Genomic DNA, 19,067 nt, shown 5'->3' with positions numbered 1-19,067 from the left:
GTAATCACTGACAACCAATTAACAAGCAGAAATCATTTGCTGTAACCTCTAGCAACTAATCAGTGAGCTGTAATGTGTGCTGTAACCTCTAGCAACCAGTCAGTAAGCAGTAATGAAATGCTTTAATCGCTGGCAACCAATCGCAATTGCTACTTGATCTGATACAGTCTAGCTTGTATGTCTCAGAGCAGGTGGAGAGTGAAATTGCATGGGGGGGGGGGCAAGACAATTTTTGCCCAGGTTCCAATCAATATTAAAGACGGCCCTGGTCCCTGTCTGGCACTCAGTGGGATCTGCGCAGGAGATCTGACCTGTGGGAACTACTGGGAGATAAGCTATCACTTGTAAACGTAGAAGCTGGACTTCAGTGTTACCAAGTGATAGTGGTGAGCAGGGAGCAGAAGACCTGAGCCAGAGGTGGTGGAACTGAGTTCCCCCTAGTTCCTGCTGAAAAAAAGCCCTGGATGAGTTTATAATTTTGCTCAGTGTATATCCCAGTAGATCTAAAGACATTACACTGAACTAAAATATGGAATTAATAATTCAGTTTTAGGCAGATGTAGGCATACTAGTTACTACTACCGATGTTTGACTGAATTGAAATGCAAATGACTATCCTCCTACCAGCTTTTTTAAACTACTTTGGTTGGTTCCATTTTCTAATCAGCTTTGCTGGCATTTAAACTGAAACAATTGTTATGTGGTGAATTGTCAGCAATGTGCTTTTTTTCTGCAGCAGTTAGGATGGGGTATACTTGCAAACCACAGAGATCTTTAGCTAAAAGAATTTAAGACTCATTGTACATATAAGCATCTAGACCAGTATCTAATATCCTTGTCCCCATCACAAAAATTGATGCAGATCTTTATAATACACAGGGAATATTATACACCATGGAAATTGTCTCTGTTTGGGGGACGTCTGGATGCATCATGTCCAAGGTGTGGGGATTCATTTGGAGGTTTCATCCACATGTTCTGGAAAAGCCCTAAATTATATAGATATTGGGAGGATGTGGTAGATAAAATAAGCTTGGTGTCTGCAGTAACTCTTTTGGTGGAATATGGGACATCAATAAGCCCTCCCCCCCTTTAACACAGGTAGCAGTACTGCGGTGTCTCTATCAGGCTAGAAAATTGATTGCCCAGAAATGGTTGCCCTCTTACGCAGATTGAGAGTGGTTAATAGTATGCTAATAAGAGAATTTTTTTTTAAGTAAGGGGGGGGGGGTTTGAAAAGATATGAAAACCCTGGATGGATACTCCTAGACTGGCACTGGATTTGGGATTTTGAGATAATTTACTTTTCTTGTTTTGTTGAAAATTTGGAAATAAGTAATTTGGTATAAGTGTCTTATAATTGGGGGGGGGGGGGCTGTTGTTTTTGGGGGCAATGAAATTGATTATGTGTAGAATGTAATGTATGTTTTTATATATATGGAAAATACATATTTTTTCAAATAAAAAACGATTTGAATTAAAAACAAAACAAAATATCTAGACCAGCCTTTTTCAACCATGTTGCTGTTGCACTATGAGGTGCCTTCTGGGTTCTTCAGGGGTGCCCTAAAAAAATGCCTACAAATTGCCCCAAAAACTGTCCACATGCCAGCAAGTAGCTCAAGGCTGCCTTTTTGTTATACAAAGCCACATGTTTTTATTGTTCAGCATTAAAAGCAGCTGCCAGTGTCCTAGCAATTGATGATGTCATCAGTTGATAAGGAGCACGTCAAGTGCTCCTTGTTTGCCCCTCTCCTGCTTCTCTCCATCAGGTCACATTAGCTGAGTGAAAGAGGGAAACTAAGGGAGAAGTGAAACACTGGAATACTAGTCAGTACCAATGTACAAAGGAGTATTTGCTTTATAACAATAATCACCTCTAATGCTAGGTGTCCTATGGGTGTGGGTGTTAGGGCTTTTTTAAACTGAGCGGAATCTGTCCAAGCAGATCCACCTGCTCAGTAAGGGATCTCTCTGCTGATCCCTGCTGAGCAGGTGGATGACAGGTCTGCATAGCAGAGCGGACATGGACACAGCCCACCCTCTGGGGCGGTCAGATAGAAATGGACTGCCTGTCTGTTTCCATCCGATTGTCATCCAATCCGATCTGCCGGGGAATGGATCCCATCCATCTGTTTTTAGTGGACTGGATCAGATGCCAGTGGGTGACAGCAGACACATGTCCGCTGACATCCGCCGCCCCATAGAGAACAATAAGTGGTTTGATCGGGTCCACCTGAAAAACAGACAGGCGAATCTGAATGGTCCGCTGATGTGAAAGGGGCCTTATGTAAAACTATTAGTTTCGTTATTTACATTTTTTATATTTCAAATCTCAAGATTGTGCAGAATTGGAAAGGGTACCGCAAGTGAAAAAAGGTTGAGAAACACTGATCTAGACAAGCAGACTAATAAAAGTGGAGCGAACATCAGGGGAGATAGCTTCACTACAGTACGGTACAATTATGGGACAGCTAGGCATGCTAGGTCAAGAACATCAATCAAAGTTACAAATAGAACATCTGAATATCAGTGAAAATACTGTACCTGTACACTTGACGCCATTCCCTACCCATCCAGGATTACAGCTGCATTTGAAAGCTCCAGGGGTGTTTGTACATGTGGCATGTCTGTCACAGTTGTGGGCACCGATCTCACATTCATTAACATCTGCAGGAATATTATCATGAATTTATTATATATGATAAAACATTTTTTATGACATTACCAAAATCATACACGTTTATAATGATAAATTACATAAGAAATGCTCAGCAATTGCCTGTCATACTCACATCACTATGTCAGTTTCCCTACTGATTTAAGGCATTCTTTGTTCTGCTAAAACCTGACGCTAACAGACTGGATGAGATCATGAAGAACTTCCTCAACACATTACAGCACGCCTCGCAGCTCTTCCAAAATAAGGATCCCTACCATGACAACCATACGTTTCTCATCCATGGCCTACAGCTGGGGAGTGGGGACACAAGAACATTTTTACTAGTCTCAGGATCAACATGAAAAGTCTTGCTGTATTCTGGGGACCAATAAAAATAGGTGGAGGAACACATTGACCTCATTTACAAAAGGGAATATTTCAGTGGGGCTTCCTGATGCTTGTGACAGAAATCTCTGTGGCTTACAATGATGACATTTGGGATGACCTGAAAAACAATAGTGCACAGATGCATTTAATGACTGCAAGTAAGATGTGTCTTTTCTTAACGAGTCACTGAAAAAAATGTGAACCAAAGGTGATAAAGGGTTAAATGGTATTGTTTTTAGCAGGGATATCTCTCTGGGTAATTACTTATGTAAATGTTGGCATGATAACAAACATATTTTTCTTATAATTTTGTAACAGAAAACACATTTCATGCGCTGCTTAAACTTCACTGCTGAGGATGAAACGTTCTAAAGAAAAATATATGATCGAGCCAAAATTATATTTACAAAGAATACAAAAGTCCATAAAAAAGAGGAAAATAATATTTAGGGAAAGTCAGATGATATGACTGCATCAATACTTCTCCACTCCCCCTCTACGTTCACCATAAGGCTGGGTTCACACTATCGCCGCATGCGGCTCACAGCAGACACATGAGCCCTGTGCGTCATTTGGTCTGTTTCAGGCTGAATTCAGCCAAAAATTCGGGCTGAAATCGGGCCTGAAATGGTGAACCAAGACGCACCAGACTCTGGTGCGTCTTGGTTCACCATTTCAGGCCCGATTTCAGCCCGAATTTTTGGCTGAATTCAACCTGAAACAGACCAAATGATGCACAGGGCTCATGTGTAAATTCGCACCAGAGCCGCAGCAGAGATATGTGAACTGGCTCCGTAGAGAGTCGGTCAAAATCTCCTGCTATTGCAAATTCGCAATAGCATGAACCCAGTCTTAGTCTTACCACTCTATTCATTTACATCCACTTGTTCATTCAGCCCCCCCAAAAAAAAACCTATACCTGGGAACCTCCCCGATAAGAAGAATCCTAACTCCCACTTGATCATTCCCCCAAAAAACCTACCACCCAGCTTTTTCTGTATTTTTTGTGTTGCATTAATATCTTGGGAGAAAAAAAACACAAAATAGTGTCTTCAGTCTGAAGCTTCTTACACAGTAATAATTTGCCTAAAACCCAACATTCTTTAGCTTTTCTGCATGTACGTTATGTACTTTACATTCAGTGTTGGCTTTAAACTTCACCATACAAGCAGAAACTGCGGATTCTCTCTATTGTATAGTAAACTCATTGCTAATAGAATTCAGATTTCCAAATGAAAATCGTTTTCAAAACAAACTAATAAATGCATTATTATCCCGATTAACTTAAAATTATTAATACGCAAGACATCTGTTGAAATGATTTGCAAACCAAACTCAGCTCTGTTGGAATGAATTCATGAGTATGAAAATTATAATTTTTTTTTCTTTCTGAGTCTGATTTACTTTGTTCACTGAGGGAATAATATGACTAATATGATTACATATGACCTTTAAAAGATAAGCTACAACACTTATGAAAAACAAGTCCTAAAGTTTTCCCTGACAATTATTTCAGAACTACCAATGCACAACAAATGAAATAATACATGGAAGAACCTCGATCCAAATAACACTTAGTTTATTTGCTGCAGCTCACAGTTTGAGAATGGATAACTATTCCAATTTCACATCAGTTCTTAGTCAAAATGTGACTCATCAATACATGTGACTTTATGTGGCTATGTTACAAGTACTGGAAATAAACATACATGAACACTTATGCCTAGTGTATGTATCGTTTAAAGTAACTGATTAAGCTACAATTGTCAGTTTAATAGTGTAGGATAAAAATAGATGAAAGGATTGTCTGATACAAAAAGGCAGCAGGTACTTTTTGAAAAATTACCCCTTAATGTTTGCTCTACATAAGATGAGTGAATAGGCCTGCAGAGAAACTACATGCAACTGGCAACTGTCCAAGGGGCATAAGGTCTTCTGCTTATGTATGAAAAAGCTACATACTTTATGAAATATATCTAACTTGCCTACCTGGCACCAATTTTTTTTAGATCTGCAAAGGGAAAAGACATTTGGAGAATATATGTTACAGTCTGATTGCTTGTAGTGAAGCGATATAGTTTTCACTACAGACTCCTTGATACATGAATTTTCTAGGTAACCGAGATAAGCAAATTGATCCACCTGGATATTCTCAGCTGTAGCTGTCGGATGGGGGAAGACAGCAGCGGGCAGTCACGTGAGCGACGCTTTGAAATTAGGTATAAAGCAGCATTTTTTGGATAAACAGCATGCACGGGGGCACATACTGTACCACTAACTAGGTGCTTGGAATGAATAGTGACAGCTGTATCAATGATGCTGGTCACCTTAGTGATGTTTAGGTGTGTTACGCTAACTGCAGTCATGATGAGAGGAAGGAGTTGGCTACTGGAGCAGTCACGATTACAAGAGCAAGTATACAAATGTATGTGTGTATGGCCTTTTTCGTGGCCATTGTTAGGATTAACTTATTATGTGATAAGCCAACCCTAGATGTTAACAGAGGCAAATATAGTATAAGCAGCTTACATGCATTAGGTTATATGTTTCATGGAGGCAGTCTTGTTGGATACATATAACCAGCATTTCAAGAGTGTATGAATGACATGCAAAACTGGCTTAACTTAGATCAATATAAATGTAATTTAACAGGACGGCACCCAAGCTGATCCTTTGTACTCCTACATGCATGCTGCTTTTCCCACAGAGCCCCAAAAGCCTGAGAAATGGATGTTTTGCACATTGTTCTGTTGTGGAATGTGGAACGTGTCACATTTATGAAGACTCATGGAAAGAACTGGGTGAAGATATATTGGGCCCTTTGTAAGAGACCATGGAGTTCAGGGAGATTCCTGTACTCAGTATAAAAACAAACATTGCAAATATCTTGGCAAGTGAGAGTGAGTAAACTAGGCCAAGTTTCATCTCATAGTCCTTGCAGTACCAAGACGGTGAGGTTAAGGAACAACATAAGCAGCTACTCTTATCATTTGGGGAACCACTTCTACATGAACAAAAGGCTAAACTTCAGGCAACATTTTTTGCATGATAGAGCCAGGACCTCTGTTTTATTTGGTTTTGTTTTCTATATTTGTAATGTTAACTGCCAAGCTAAACTAGCACACACGCTATACTACTTGAGGAAAATCGCATACAGGAAATTAGCCCATGCAGTAGAATGATTTTTAGCAAGAAAATACCAATTGAATTAAGCTCCAAAGAAGCAGCAAACTGAGATATTCTCTTATAATAAATAGATCTGCAAGCAATCTCTGGCTTACTAGGGTCACAACATAATTAGCAGAAAGGAATAGGAGGATAAGATTCAGGGATCATTAGCATACGATATGACGGATACAATGAGAGGTGTTACAGGGCACAATACACCGAGTAACTTAAGCATCATCTTGGTGAAAATTCAAGACTTGCCACACATAGTTCGAAAGATTTGAATTTGTCACCAAATGGAAACCTCGTGAGACCTTTCACTTATCTTTAGATAGCAGTACTGTACTGTAAGAGAACCCACAGTCACTCACATACAGCTGTAGCATTACATTTGACCAGACCACCCACACATTCTCTTCCTGCAACTAACTATTCAACTGCTTGCTTTTTGTGACTCCCTCTAGCTCAACCACTTGAGCTGAAAAGACCCTTGACAGTCAGAAGCAGGGGTCCAAACATTAAGACATGTCTCCTCAATCTCTTTACCATACCTTACCATAACTCCACTCTCATGGCCTTCAAGACTCTTTTCTGGTTCTCCTCCTACCTATCACAGCACTCTTCCAGTGTTACCTATAACCGTCTCCCCTCTCCAGTCCCTCCTTCTGTAGGGGTCCCACGAGGTTCTGTCCTTGGACCCCTCCTCTTCTTCATCTACACCTTCTCCTTTGGTCACTTGATAAACTCCCACAGCTTCCAGTACCATCTCTATGCAGATGGCATCCAAATCTATCTCTCTATTCCTCACCTCACTCATTCAGTCTCCTCTCACGTTACTAACTGACAAATCAGCATGGATTTTGTATAATTTCCTCAAACTTAATTGTTATAAAACTGAGCTCATACTATTCTCTCCTTCCCATGGCCCCTATCCTGACATCTCCATCAAGATCAATAATACAGCTATCAGTCCCTCTCCTCATGCCAGGGTTCTTGTTGTAATCCTAGAATCTGACCTGTTCTTTCAGCCCCAAATCCAAACACTATCCAAATCTAGTAGACTTCACCTCCATAACCTCTTCAATATATGCCTCTTTTAACTGTTGAAACCACTAAGCAACTTATTCACTCCCTTGTTGTCTCCCTCTTTGACTATTGTAACTCCCTCTTTAAAGGCCTGGCTCTTTGCAGGCTATTCCCTCTTCAGTCCATCATGAATGCTGCTGCCAGACTCATCTACCTTACCTACCATACAGTGTCTGCCTTCCCCCCTCAGCCAATCCCTCCACTGGCTTCCCAGTGCCCAACGAGTAGAATTCAAAATATTACCAACAGCATACAAAGCCATTCCCAACTCTGCCCTGAGCTACATCACCAATCTTATCCCCAAATATCACCCAAATCATCCACTCTGCTCCTCCCAAGACCTCCTGCTCTCTACCTTCCTTGTCTCCTCTTCCCATGCTCATCTTCAGGACTTCTCCAGAGCTTCTACCATTCTCAGGAACTCCCTACCCCAATCTATCCGTCTATCTCCTATTCTGTCAACTTTTAGGTAATCCCTAAAAATTCATCTCTTTAGGAAAGCCTATCCTGCCTTCAGCTAACAACTGAATATTTTATTTCTTCCATCAGTTCATCCCTCATATCCCTATTAGATTGTAAGCTCCCAGAAGCAAGGCCCTCCTAACCCTGACATATAATCACACATAGGTTTGACTTGATGGACTTGTGTCTTTTTTCAACCTCGCCTACTATGGAACTATGTAACTATGTAACCCTCATGTATTGAATTGTATTTTGCTGTATTGTCTCCCTTTATATTGTAAAGTGCTGCGCAAACTGTTGGCGCTACATAAATCCTAGTAATCACAAATTATCAAAAAGATGTAAACTGTGCTATATAAATCCTATATAATAACAATATATATATATATATTATATATAATATGTAATATTTATATATATATAATAACAATAATATAAAAATCTTTATTCTAAAAAAGGAGTTTAGAATGGAATCTCCTCTACATATTTACTGTACAATGTGACATTATTTTTACATGGAGCTTCACTATCCACTCCTTCTGGCAATTCTGTATAGGTTGGACAGCAGTGGCTTACATAAAGCAAACTGCATCAGGCTCCTGTGTAATGCAGTTCAATAAAAGTAGTTCTGGTGTGTAATTCAGTTCTGGTACCTCCAGGTAAATATACCCCAATGTCCAAAAAGAGGGTGCTAGTGAAGCGCCTGTCCAGCATTACCTGCACCTCTCAGCTGATAAGCAGCAACTCTGGAATCTGGGGAGGGGGACAACAGCTAAAGGTCCCAGAAGCCACACATCAGAACAAGACCCGCTGTGTGTGAACAAGTGGCAGTCTCACCCCTGCCAGGCCATTCCCTCCAATGAGTTTTGCTCTGTCCACCAGAACTTACTCATGGGGATGGAGTCTCCTGTAGGAGGGGGCAGTTTATATGCATCATCGGCCACCACTGAGTAATGAAGTTTCAGATGTGTGAAGTAGCATACTCACATCTTGTGAAGGGGGACAGGGGGGGGACAGATGTACACATAGATAACAATTGTAAAAAAAAAGTACCCCCCAACAAGTTCACAGAATATGTCAAGCCGATCCTTTTTGTAGGGATATAAATACCAATTATTGAGGGATTGTTGATTTGATATGCGGTTTCGTTTACTCTGTTAAAGGATGTTTATTATAATCAAAAGTCATTCTTCTCAAGGAAAATTTTATTCATGCTAAAATTGGCACAGCAAGTAAGTTCTAGATTGATCTCCTTCCTGTCAGTTACCCAAGTATAAACTCCCTGGGAACAATTTAGTTGAAGGAAATGCAACTGAGCATAAAGTTTGTAAGACAGCAAGAAAAAAAGAACGCTTTATTTCAATTTGGGTTTTTTTTGTGCTTACAATCTTTAAATAACAAACTGTAGTATTTGTACTACAAGTACTTGTGTTGATTGCTACAGGCAGAGGGAGCACTGTACAGCCTGTGAGCAAAAGTCTGTCTGAACTCTTATCTACATTCTACCCAGAAGGCCAAAACCATCTGTGTGGGAAGGGAATGCACACCATAATAATGGGTGGATACTAAAAGTGATTAAGAAAATAAAACATGTTTACTTGTTATAATGGAAACAATCCACAATGACAAGGGAGTTCAAATATTTAGCTAGACTCTAAATGAAGCCCAAAGGACATATCAGTAAGAAGCTTTTGGGCATCGTTTGTTACATCTTTACATTCCAGCTAACTTAAAGACCCACTTCTATTTTATTCATCAGCAAATTCTAAGCAGTAACTACTGAAGATTTTGCAGGAATAGACCAAGGACATGGCATTTTGAAAAACAAATTCAATCCAAAACTTTAGTAAATGTTTTTTAGTGGGTGAGCAATGCAAGGGCCAGCAGCACTGCACAGTTCCCTCAAAGCCATTTATACAAATGACAAAGCATATGCCGTACAGGACAACTTTCTTTGACCCAAAGAACTGGAAGAGCCAGAACAGGCTACTGCTGGGTATTGCCTCCTGTAGATGGGTAAATCGTACTTTACTGATTGAAGGAAATTTCTTCCTCATTAGTGGCCTAATGATCACAATCATATTTTCAGGAAATTCAGGTAGCATATACAAATGTATCTGCACATAAACAGGTAAGTATTTTACCTGTAGATCTGTTTAGTCAGATCTACAGGTAAAACAGTTGCATCTAGGCCCTAAAGCTGAACTCCAGGTATTATCTTAATTGCGTACTTACATTGGGTCAGCTTGGATCAATGTAAGTATGCATATCTCATACTTAAAAGAGAATTATGGACATAGAAAAAAACAAACATTTATACTCACCTAGGTGGATGTAGCATTGATCCAATGCTGCATCTGTCCCCCGCTGGCTCTGCAGTGAGAACTGAGCAGTCAAACACTGCTGATTGCTCAGTTCTCCCCTCAGCTATGAGCAGAAAGCAGTGATTGTCAGTCATCAAGTCTCTACTCTGCCCCTTCAGCGCTCACTGGAACGCTGGGCTGTGGAGGGACAGGAGGGGCAGGCTCTTAGTGGATTGCTGAGAGGCTGAGCCAGGTGCCGGTCCAGGCATCTGGGTGGATCCCGACCATATGGTCAGGATCTTTTCCGAGCCTGGACTGGCTGCACTGTTGGCTGAAAATGGGTCACAGGACTGCAGAATGAACTGCTCTCCTGTGACCTACAGGAGAAGTATAGCCAAAATAGCTTTGGCTATACTTAACCTTTAAGGAACTGCTGGGGAAGTTGACAATCACTGTAGTAACGCTGACTACTACAGTGACTGCCAGCTTTCCCAGTGGTCCCTCAGGTATGAAATATGCATACTTACACTGTGCCAATCTGGACCAGCTACCTTGGAGTTTTTTTCAGACAGGCCATGCACAGGCTATGGAAAGGGAGGGAAAATGAAGAACCTCTGTAAGGAGTGGTATGTAATGATCTGGGGATGCTGGAAATCCTGGTGGGATTTGTTGAAAAGGTGCATGAAAGGTGAACTAGGGACTTTAAGAAGCTTTACTTAGTCCTCATTCACACGGGCATACTAAAGTGTACATCTCTGCGAAGGGCCGCGTTTGTTCGTACAGATTAAACAGATGTTCTGTGCATCTGTGTGCAGGCGGTCACATTAATGTCTATTGGGATGCATTGGCCTGCACGGACACAGTTGCTGGTTCCAATTTGACAGCCGTGCAGGTGCACAGTGTCTGTGTTCGGGGACACGCACCCGCACCGGCATGGTTATCAAATCAGGACCAGCAACTGTGTCCGTGCAGGCCACTGCGTCCTAAAAGACGTAAAAGGTAATGCCTGCAGGCAGATGCATGGAACAGCTATGCAAACACGATCCTTCGCACAGACGTAAACGTAAATACACCCATGTGAACAAAGCCTTAGTAATACTGAAACAAACATTCCACGCAATTTTGTTTTCATGGTAGAAGAAGCAAAGAGAAAACTATTCTGTGCTCCCACAAAGCTTTGTTTTTTGGAAATTGTAGATGAAGTGCTGAAGCTCATCGATCTATGAGCACACAGACTTAATTATTTTTACAGTGCGCATAGATCGCACCTTGATTTGGCAGTCTGTATAGACAGGTCAGTTTTGCAGCTGCATTTTTTTGTGTGTGTATAAACCTTATGTGATTGTTTTAGCATCTAAGCCTTGTTCACACTTTTAACCAGGGGCAGTTAAAATAGGTGGTGAAGCTGTGGTTTTACCACCCCCTGACGGACTTAAGCTACAACAGTGGCTGGAACTAGACATGTGCAATCCGTTTTGTTACAAATTCTGTTTTTAACGAATTTTGACAAATTCTTTAATTCGGAAACACCCGAATTAATGAAAACCCGTTTAACAAATTTTTCCAAATATTTGTAAATTTGAAAATTCGTAAATTTGTAAATTGTAAATGAGAAAACCTGAAAATTCGAAAATGTGAAATAACAACTAACTATTAAATTATAGGTATTGGAATTTCCTTTCAAATTTGGCTGTTAGTGAATGTAACGAATACGAATTTATCCAAAGTTACGAATTATCCGAAATAATGAATGCCCTATCTAAACGAATGGAACGTAACAAATTAATAATAATAAATAACAATAATAATAATAAAACTTTTTTATTTTTATTATTTATTAATAATTGTTACGTTTCATTTGTTTAGATGCGGCATTCGTTATTTCGGACAATTCGTAACGTCTGCTAAATTTGTATTAGTTACGTTCACTAACAGCCAAATTTGAAAGGAAATTCCAATACCTATAATTTAATAGTTAGTTATTATTAGTTAGTTAGTTATTAGTTTAGAAATTTCAGATTTTTGTTCTTTCGAATTTTCAGATTTTTTTTCTTATTTTCGGGTTTTCAATTTTTCATATTTTTGGATTTTTGAATCTTTGAATTTACGAATTTTCAAATTTACGAATTTAAGAATTGCGATCATAACGAATGACACGGAAAAAAACAAAAAACAAATAAAACGAACAAATTTTTCAGCAGTGCACATGTCTAGCTGGAATGAGTGGTACCCCATGTCGCATTTGGCGAGCAGTATTACTGACAAACCTGACCCATTAAATTGAATGGAATCCTGCCGCAACCGCCCTACACTTGCATGCAATGAACACAGTTGTAGTACAGACTAGGCTTTTCAGAGTTAAAATAGGCAGTGAGGAGGCATCATATTGCCTGTCAACTGTCCTCTGGAAGGTGAACTTATCGCAAATCACTTTTTAGAGGGGCTGCAGGTGTAAATTACCCCTTAGTTGTTGCCTACAGCATTTGCTTCCCTAAATTCATATAAACATGGGAAATACATCAGGGGCCTTCTAACAAAACACAGAGACATACCACCAGAGAAAATAACTGACTGGATCAATGTAAAAAGTTGCATTAAATGCAGCTACATACTCCATTGTGCATGACACTTTATCTTTGTCATCTGGATCAAAGCTGCTTAATCTCTACACACAAAAGACTCACAAAGAATCAGTCTATGATTCACAGTCTGACTGCTGCCAAAAACACTTTAGGTTTCCAAACATCATGTAGAAGATAAAAAATAAAATCTGAGCATAGGCACTCCTCTTCTTCAGCATGCCAGGGAAGATTGATTCATTTGCACATCGGTGCTTGTCCCAGCTTCTGGCCTGATACAAAAGCTCCAGTTACGTTTACCTAACAGATTCCTCCATCCACGCTAAACAGCATGAATGGATGAATCTCCTGCTGGGGCTTTTGTATTCTCACAGTTGGCCCTGCCAGCTGTCAAAATACCCAAGCCGTGCCTGCATCTGACTGGAGGCATGTGTGGCCAACAATTTTTCTAGCCGGCTCCTTCAATTTTTCAAGTATATCTGGGCAGGAGGTGGCCGACAGGGCAACAAACTAAGTGAACTATAGCTGGTTCTTGAGGAACACTTAATGTATGGCCAGGTTAAGGGTAGTTGGGGTGCCGGAGTACTGAAATCATGCAGATCAATGTAAATAGTGAACACTGGTACATTTCACACACGGAGTATAATATCTAGAATATCTAGCCGTCTAACATTTCTACGTCTAATTACTTTGAGTATGCATGCCTCAGATTCCATCATACTATCTGAAGGTAAAATGTAACCATGTCGGCCAAACATTACATATTTTTTTCATATTAAAATTCTTCTTACCTGTGCATCCAGTTTGTCCTTTCTTTCCAGAATACCCAGGATTGCAGTGGCAGATGAACGAGCCTTTTGTGTTCTCACAACTTCCACTCAGACAGATGTTATCATGGAGATCACACTCATCAACATCTGAAACACAATACACTTGTCATGTCGGGTGGGAAGTGGTAAATACACATCTGTATACAACACAGGCTTCCAAAGACATGAGATGACACAACTTCACAAACAGGCAAGCCTTTTAGTGATAGGTCTTTATGAGATCACTCTTATATCTATAGTTTTAACTAACTGTCTGCCATAAATGTTAGCCAAGTGCTGCTAACCCCCTTTAACAGTAAAACAAATACTGAGCCTAGGGAAAACAACAAAATGTAGTATACTAGCTTTGAAAGGCTACCGTGTTCTTCGTAAAGGACTGTCACTTACCTAAAGAAACTGATGTAGGCCTTGTTCACACAGGAAGTATCCTTTTATACCCAGTGCAAGGACCACGTTGACCGACACGGGGACAACAGGTGTTCCATACATCCCTTTGCAGGTAAGTCCATGGATATCCATTGGGACACAGTGGCTGCAGGGACATGACCACTGCATCCAATATGACATCCGTGTGGTGCACAGCCCTAAATGCAGATGTCATTTTGGGAGCAGCGGTTGTGTCCCGTGCAGCCATTGTGTTCCAATTGGCATCAATGGGACTGTCTGCATGGAGATGTACGAAATATCTGCGCTTCTCCATGGAGTTAAACGCATCCATTGCACAGGGTACTCATTACTAAGGGCAAATAGGGAAAATTTTCCCTTAGCTTGGAGAAAATACTTAAAATTAACTTAGCAAAATACATCCAAGCACGTGCAAGTAAAAAAAACAGTATTATTGCTTGCACGTGATTGGATGATTGAAGTCAGTAGGGCTTCACCTCATTTACTAAGCTCTTAAGCTTTGGGGAAAAATCCCAAAACAACCCAAAGTATCTTTACTTATCTCTTGAGCAGTGTTCTTTTGTTCCTCCATGTGCAGTATAATGTAATGAGTGGAGATTAACAGGAGGAACCAGTGAGCGCTGCAGGGGGCCCCGGAGTTTAATTCCCAGAAGAGTGACTCTCAGATATGTATAAATTTGACATGTTTTTTAGCTTGTAATATGCACATTTGTTTTCTTAGCAGGTTAGTCACATTATTTGTTTCTATTTATTTTTAAGTAAAATGTTAATTTTCACATTCCATAGTGCGCCTCATAGGAAATAAAGGCACATAATCAGCATAATTGAGATGTTCAATGCACATTGCAAACTAGAACAACACATTGAATATCAGTGTATAATCAGCTACAGTAAATAGGTTCAGGCTTCACAATCACTGTGTGTGGGGACAAATAAGTGCATCACAATGGTTTACCCTACAATGGTTTAGTTGCTTTAGTAAATCAGCTCCAACACATCTTTTTAGGATATATCAGCAGATTAATAGAATTAAATTAAGGGTAAAGAATAGGAAGGCACAACCACTGTGTTGCAGAAAGTCTGCAAATGTAATGAATACACGTGGCTGCCCCATGTGTATGTGATTGAAAATGATTAATAAAAAATAATGAGACGTTGATAAAACTATTTATATTAAGTGGAGTTCTAGGAATTTTTTTTTCATACACGCAACAAGTCTAATAGATTTTCTGAAATCACTCTTCTAATAAATTACCTCTAAGGATTATCTTAGGTCTGCATCACTGCTGTATACTGTAATAATCAGCCCATGCTTTTCTTCTAGTGCTATTCTAGTGCTATGGCTGAGAGCTCCAGCCCCCATACAGTGAAGGGATCCTGTCATTCACCCTTCTTTTCCTCTACTATTGCCCATTCACAAAATGTCTTGTCTTGTCTGTTATTTTGTATAGAGTACAAGACATTTTGTGAGTGGACAATAGAAAAGGAGGGCAGGTAAACAACAGGATCTATCCTTGTCCATTCACCGAATGCCTTGTATTCTGTGAACACAATAAAAGGTGTTTTGTGAACATGCAAGGGGTAAGGAAGGTGAGGGTGAACTTCACTGTATGAAAGCCATAACGCTGAACCACAGTGCTGGAAAAAGAGCGTGGGCTGTAGTATCCGGCATCAATGAAGCTATAAACAGCAGCAATTTTTTTGCCCTAGGATAGTAGTCATTAAAGGTAATTTATTTGAGTTGTAGTGTGTAAAAAATATTTTTTTCTGCTTTCGGATGAGCACTATCACATATACTGCATCTATTAAGAACATGTTGATTTCCTTTAAACTGTAACTGATCCTTTAAATGTGTATATACAGTAGTTGAAAGCACATATTAACAGAACACATAATTTGCTAATGGAATACACTTTCTATCACAGTAAACTGTTCTCCAAGTTTAAACTAAGACATACAGAACTGTCCCTTGAATATGCTGTAACATCGGAAGAATGCGTACTGTCCACAACCAACTAATTCATGTACTTTTTGCTTTATTCATATTCAAGCATATCTGAAACTGTAAATTACCTAGACAGGTCTTCATATCAACAGATGCCATGTAACCATCAAAGCAGAGGCAGCGGTACTCTCCGGGTATGTTTGTGCACTGTCCTCCATCACAAATATTGGGATTTGTTTCACACTCATCAATATCTAAAGAGAAACAGGTAGAAGAAAACTGTAAAACAACTGAATTACTATAATACAGTACTTTAATTACTTATGAAACATTTCTGCAAGTTAGACACATTAAAAATAAGTACATTTAAAAACGCATTATAAGCAGATGGAGTGCAAAATCTGGTGCACTTCTACATAAAAACCAATCAGCTTCCAGGTTTAATTGTCAAAGCTTCATTGAAAAGGTGAAATTAAAGGCTGATTGGCTACCATTCAGAACTGCACCAGATTCTGAGTGCTCCAGTTTTAGTAAATCTCCCCCAATGTTTAGTAATTTTAATGATTCTGGGGCGGGTACTGCTTCGGCTTTTTCTTCAGGTTGATAAGTTGGAAACTAAACAAAAATGGCAACTGCCCCAATTTATAACAAGCTTTAAAAGTAAAGTGCACATAAAAGGGCTTTGCACAGAAAAAACAAAACAAAATGTATTTCCCAGCATGCTTACCAGCTAGCAAGAAAAAAATACATAATATTGTCTAATAATTTGCATTAAAAACAGAGGTTTTGGCTGCCCAACATTTGCAAATTTATGTGGAAGTCTTGTCAAGGCCCCTCTGTGAAGTGTGGTCCCTAATGCCGTGTACACACGGTCGGACTTTTCGACCGGACTGGGGCGACGGACCAAATCCGGCGGACAATTCGACCGTGTGTGGGCTTCATCGGACCTGCAGTGGACTTTTTCGGTTGACATACTTTAGATTTGGAACATGCTTCAAATCTTTCCAACGGACTCGAGTCCGGTCGAAAAATCCGCTCGTCTGTATGCTAGGACAAAAACCAGCGCTAGGGCAGCTATTGGCTACTGGCTATCAACTTCCTTATTTTAGTCCAGTGTACGTCATCACGTACGAATCCGGCGGACTTTTGTGTGATTGTATGTAGGCAAGTCCGTTCGTTAGAAAGTCCGCCGCAAGTCCGCCAAAAGCCTGCCAAAAGTTTGCCGAAAATCTGTCGGAAGGGCTGTCGGACTTTTGTAGCCGAAAAGTCCCACCATGTGTACGCGCCATTACTCTAATCTATGAGAGCCTTCATCTTGGCGCATACTGTATATAGCAATGGCTAAATTAAGGGCTAGTATGTCTGGAGGCAGCCCATAAAGATGCAAGGATACACCTGAAACCCAGCATAACACAATGGCAGCTGAAGGCGTCCAATGTATTCCCAAGAGAAACAAAAATGGCAATCGCACCAAATTCTAAATAACTTTCAGTAAATTGTAAACCGCCTGGGTTTTTTGGGCCTTAGCAAAAGAGTAAGGATTTTAGAAACTTTACTCCCTCTTTGAAAGCCATTTGATTTTTAGAATGTAAGTGAAAGTCCCCTTTAAAAAACATCTGTCTAACATTCAAAGAAAGTCCCTGAGTCCCACAGGCCCTCCAGTACTGACTTCTGCACTGCAGTGTTGAAGATCAGATTATATAAAAGATGTCCTGTCTTGCATGTGGTCAGACCGAGAAACCATTCGGGACCTGTTTTGTTCTAGCTTCAACATTCCATTCCAAATAGAGAAAAGTTTGTCAGTATTTGCACAATAAATCTATGTTCTTGTAAATAGACTATTATGTAGATGGCTTTATCTTGGCGGGAAACTGACTGACTGCTTCACCCCTCGCCAAAGTGGGTCACCCAATGGTTTAATTAAGTAAAGGTCTAGGAAAAGTTTTCTTTCCTTTGCTGAGTAATAGCATAGTTATGCCATAATATTTAATTAGGATCTTATCGGTTTTATGGCTTTAGACCAACTCTTATAAAATTCTGTCTCTCACTTTTTTAATAGTGCTCTAATTTAACAAGGGGGTGGTATTTGTTGCTTGAACCATTTATAGCTTGTTTACTAAGATTAGTACCATGATAATGTCTGGGAGTGATATTCTGTAAATTTAGGATCTACTATAGAGCTGCTTCCTAAACCCATCCTTAAAGTGAAATTGCAGGCACCACTTAACTAATCTTAAAAATGCTCCCTCTTCCTCCTAACAATTATTCTCATCAATTTGTATAAGAAAGATCTGTTTACTTACCTAATTTCAGCCAGTCATGTGATCTCCCCTGTGTCAGCCAGTGCTGGCTGCAGGGGAGAGGGATGGGTGCTTGACAATAGCTGGAAAGCCTGACAGCAGTGGTGTCACCCACCCGCCCTTTAATGGCCCAGTTGGCTGATGCAGGGGAAATCATGAGACCAGAGTGGTCTGAAAATAGGTAAGTATACAGTTCTTTCTTACACAGATTTGTCAGCATACAGTAGGTGTTAGGAGGGGGAAGGGAGCACATTTAAAATTAGTTAGGTGGTGCCTGGTATTCCACTTTAAATCCTACCAACTGGTAACGTTTTGTGAAAATCAGGCCACAATGCTGACACGCTCCACTTGTGTATATGTGAGGTTCATAGGTGTGCACAGTGCACCTCCAACACACACGTGTGTGTGTGTGTGTGTGTGTGTGTATATATATATATATATTTTATAGCAGTAGAGCAATGAACGGTGTCAGTAGTGTATGGTATTTTTAATTATTATAACTTTTTTACTATTTTATTATTTTTTTACAATAGTTTACCATTTTTTTTTCACAATTTTTTAGAAGCCTCATTTGGGGGCTTTGGTAAAATAACAGGGGTTTAAACAGAGCCCTGATGTCTCACTTTTGAAACAGAGAAAGGGACTGAGGACAAAGATTCCCCAGTTCCCTTCTCTGAAGCCAAGCAGCAGGGGAAATCTGCGCAGCACAGTGTGATTAGGGTGTGCCCAGGCACACCAGACACACCCTGTGTGCACGCCTATGGTGAGGTTACCTATAGAACGTACTCTGTCAGTGAGACCACAGGACAGGCTTAGAAAACACTTTATTTTTTTTTCACCTGTGTCCCATTGGGGAATTGGGGAGATCTTGCTTTCTCTTTCTGTCCAAAAGCCAAAGCAAGAAGTGAGAGGAAGTCCATCCAAAGTGAGGGTGTACCGG

At 40.1% G+C, this 19,067-nt stretch overlaps 1 protein-coding gene across 1 annotated transcript in view; it reads right to left on the bottom strand.

Annotated features, from left to right (window-relative positions):
• FBN1 (fibrillin 1) overlaps positions 1–19,067 on the bottom strand; it is a 408,253-nt gene that overhangs the window by 76,520 nt on the left and 312,666 nt on the right. Inside the window, exons 30-32 of the mRNA XM_073623525.1 lie at positions 15,956–16,081; positions 13,439–13,564; positions 2,504–2,670 (exon numbers count right to left, since the gene is read on the bottom strand). Coding sequence (XP_073479626.1) covers positions 2,504–2,670; positions 13,439–13,564; positions 15,956–16,081 — 419 coding nt within the window. The remainder of the gene's footprint in view (positions 1–2,503; positions 2,671–13,438; positions 13,565–15,955; positions 16,082–19,067) is intronic.

This window comes from Aquarana catesbeiana, linkage group LG03, assembly GCF_042186555.1.
Source record: "Aquarana catesbeiana isolate 2022-GZ linkage group LG03, ASM4218655v1, whole genome shotgun sequence".
Lineage (NCBI taxonomy): Eukaryota > Metazoa > Chordata > Amphibia > Anura > Ranidae > Aquarana > Aquarana catesbeiana.
Note: the sequence above shows the minus strand (reverse complement) of the source record. Positions and strands in the feature narration are given on the sequence as shown.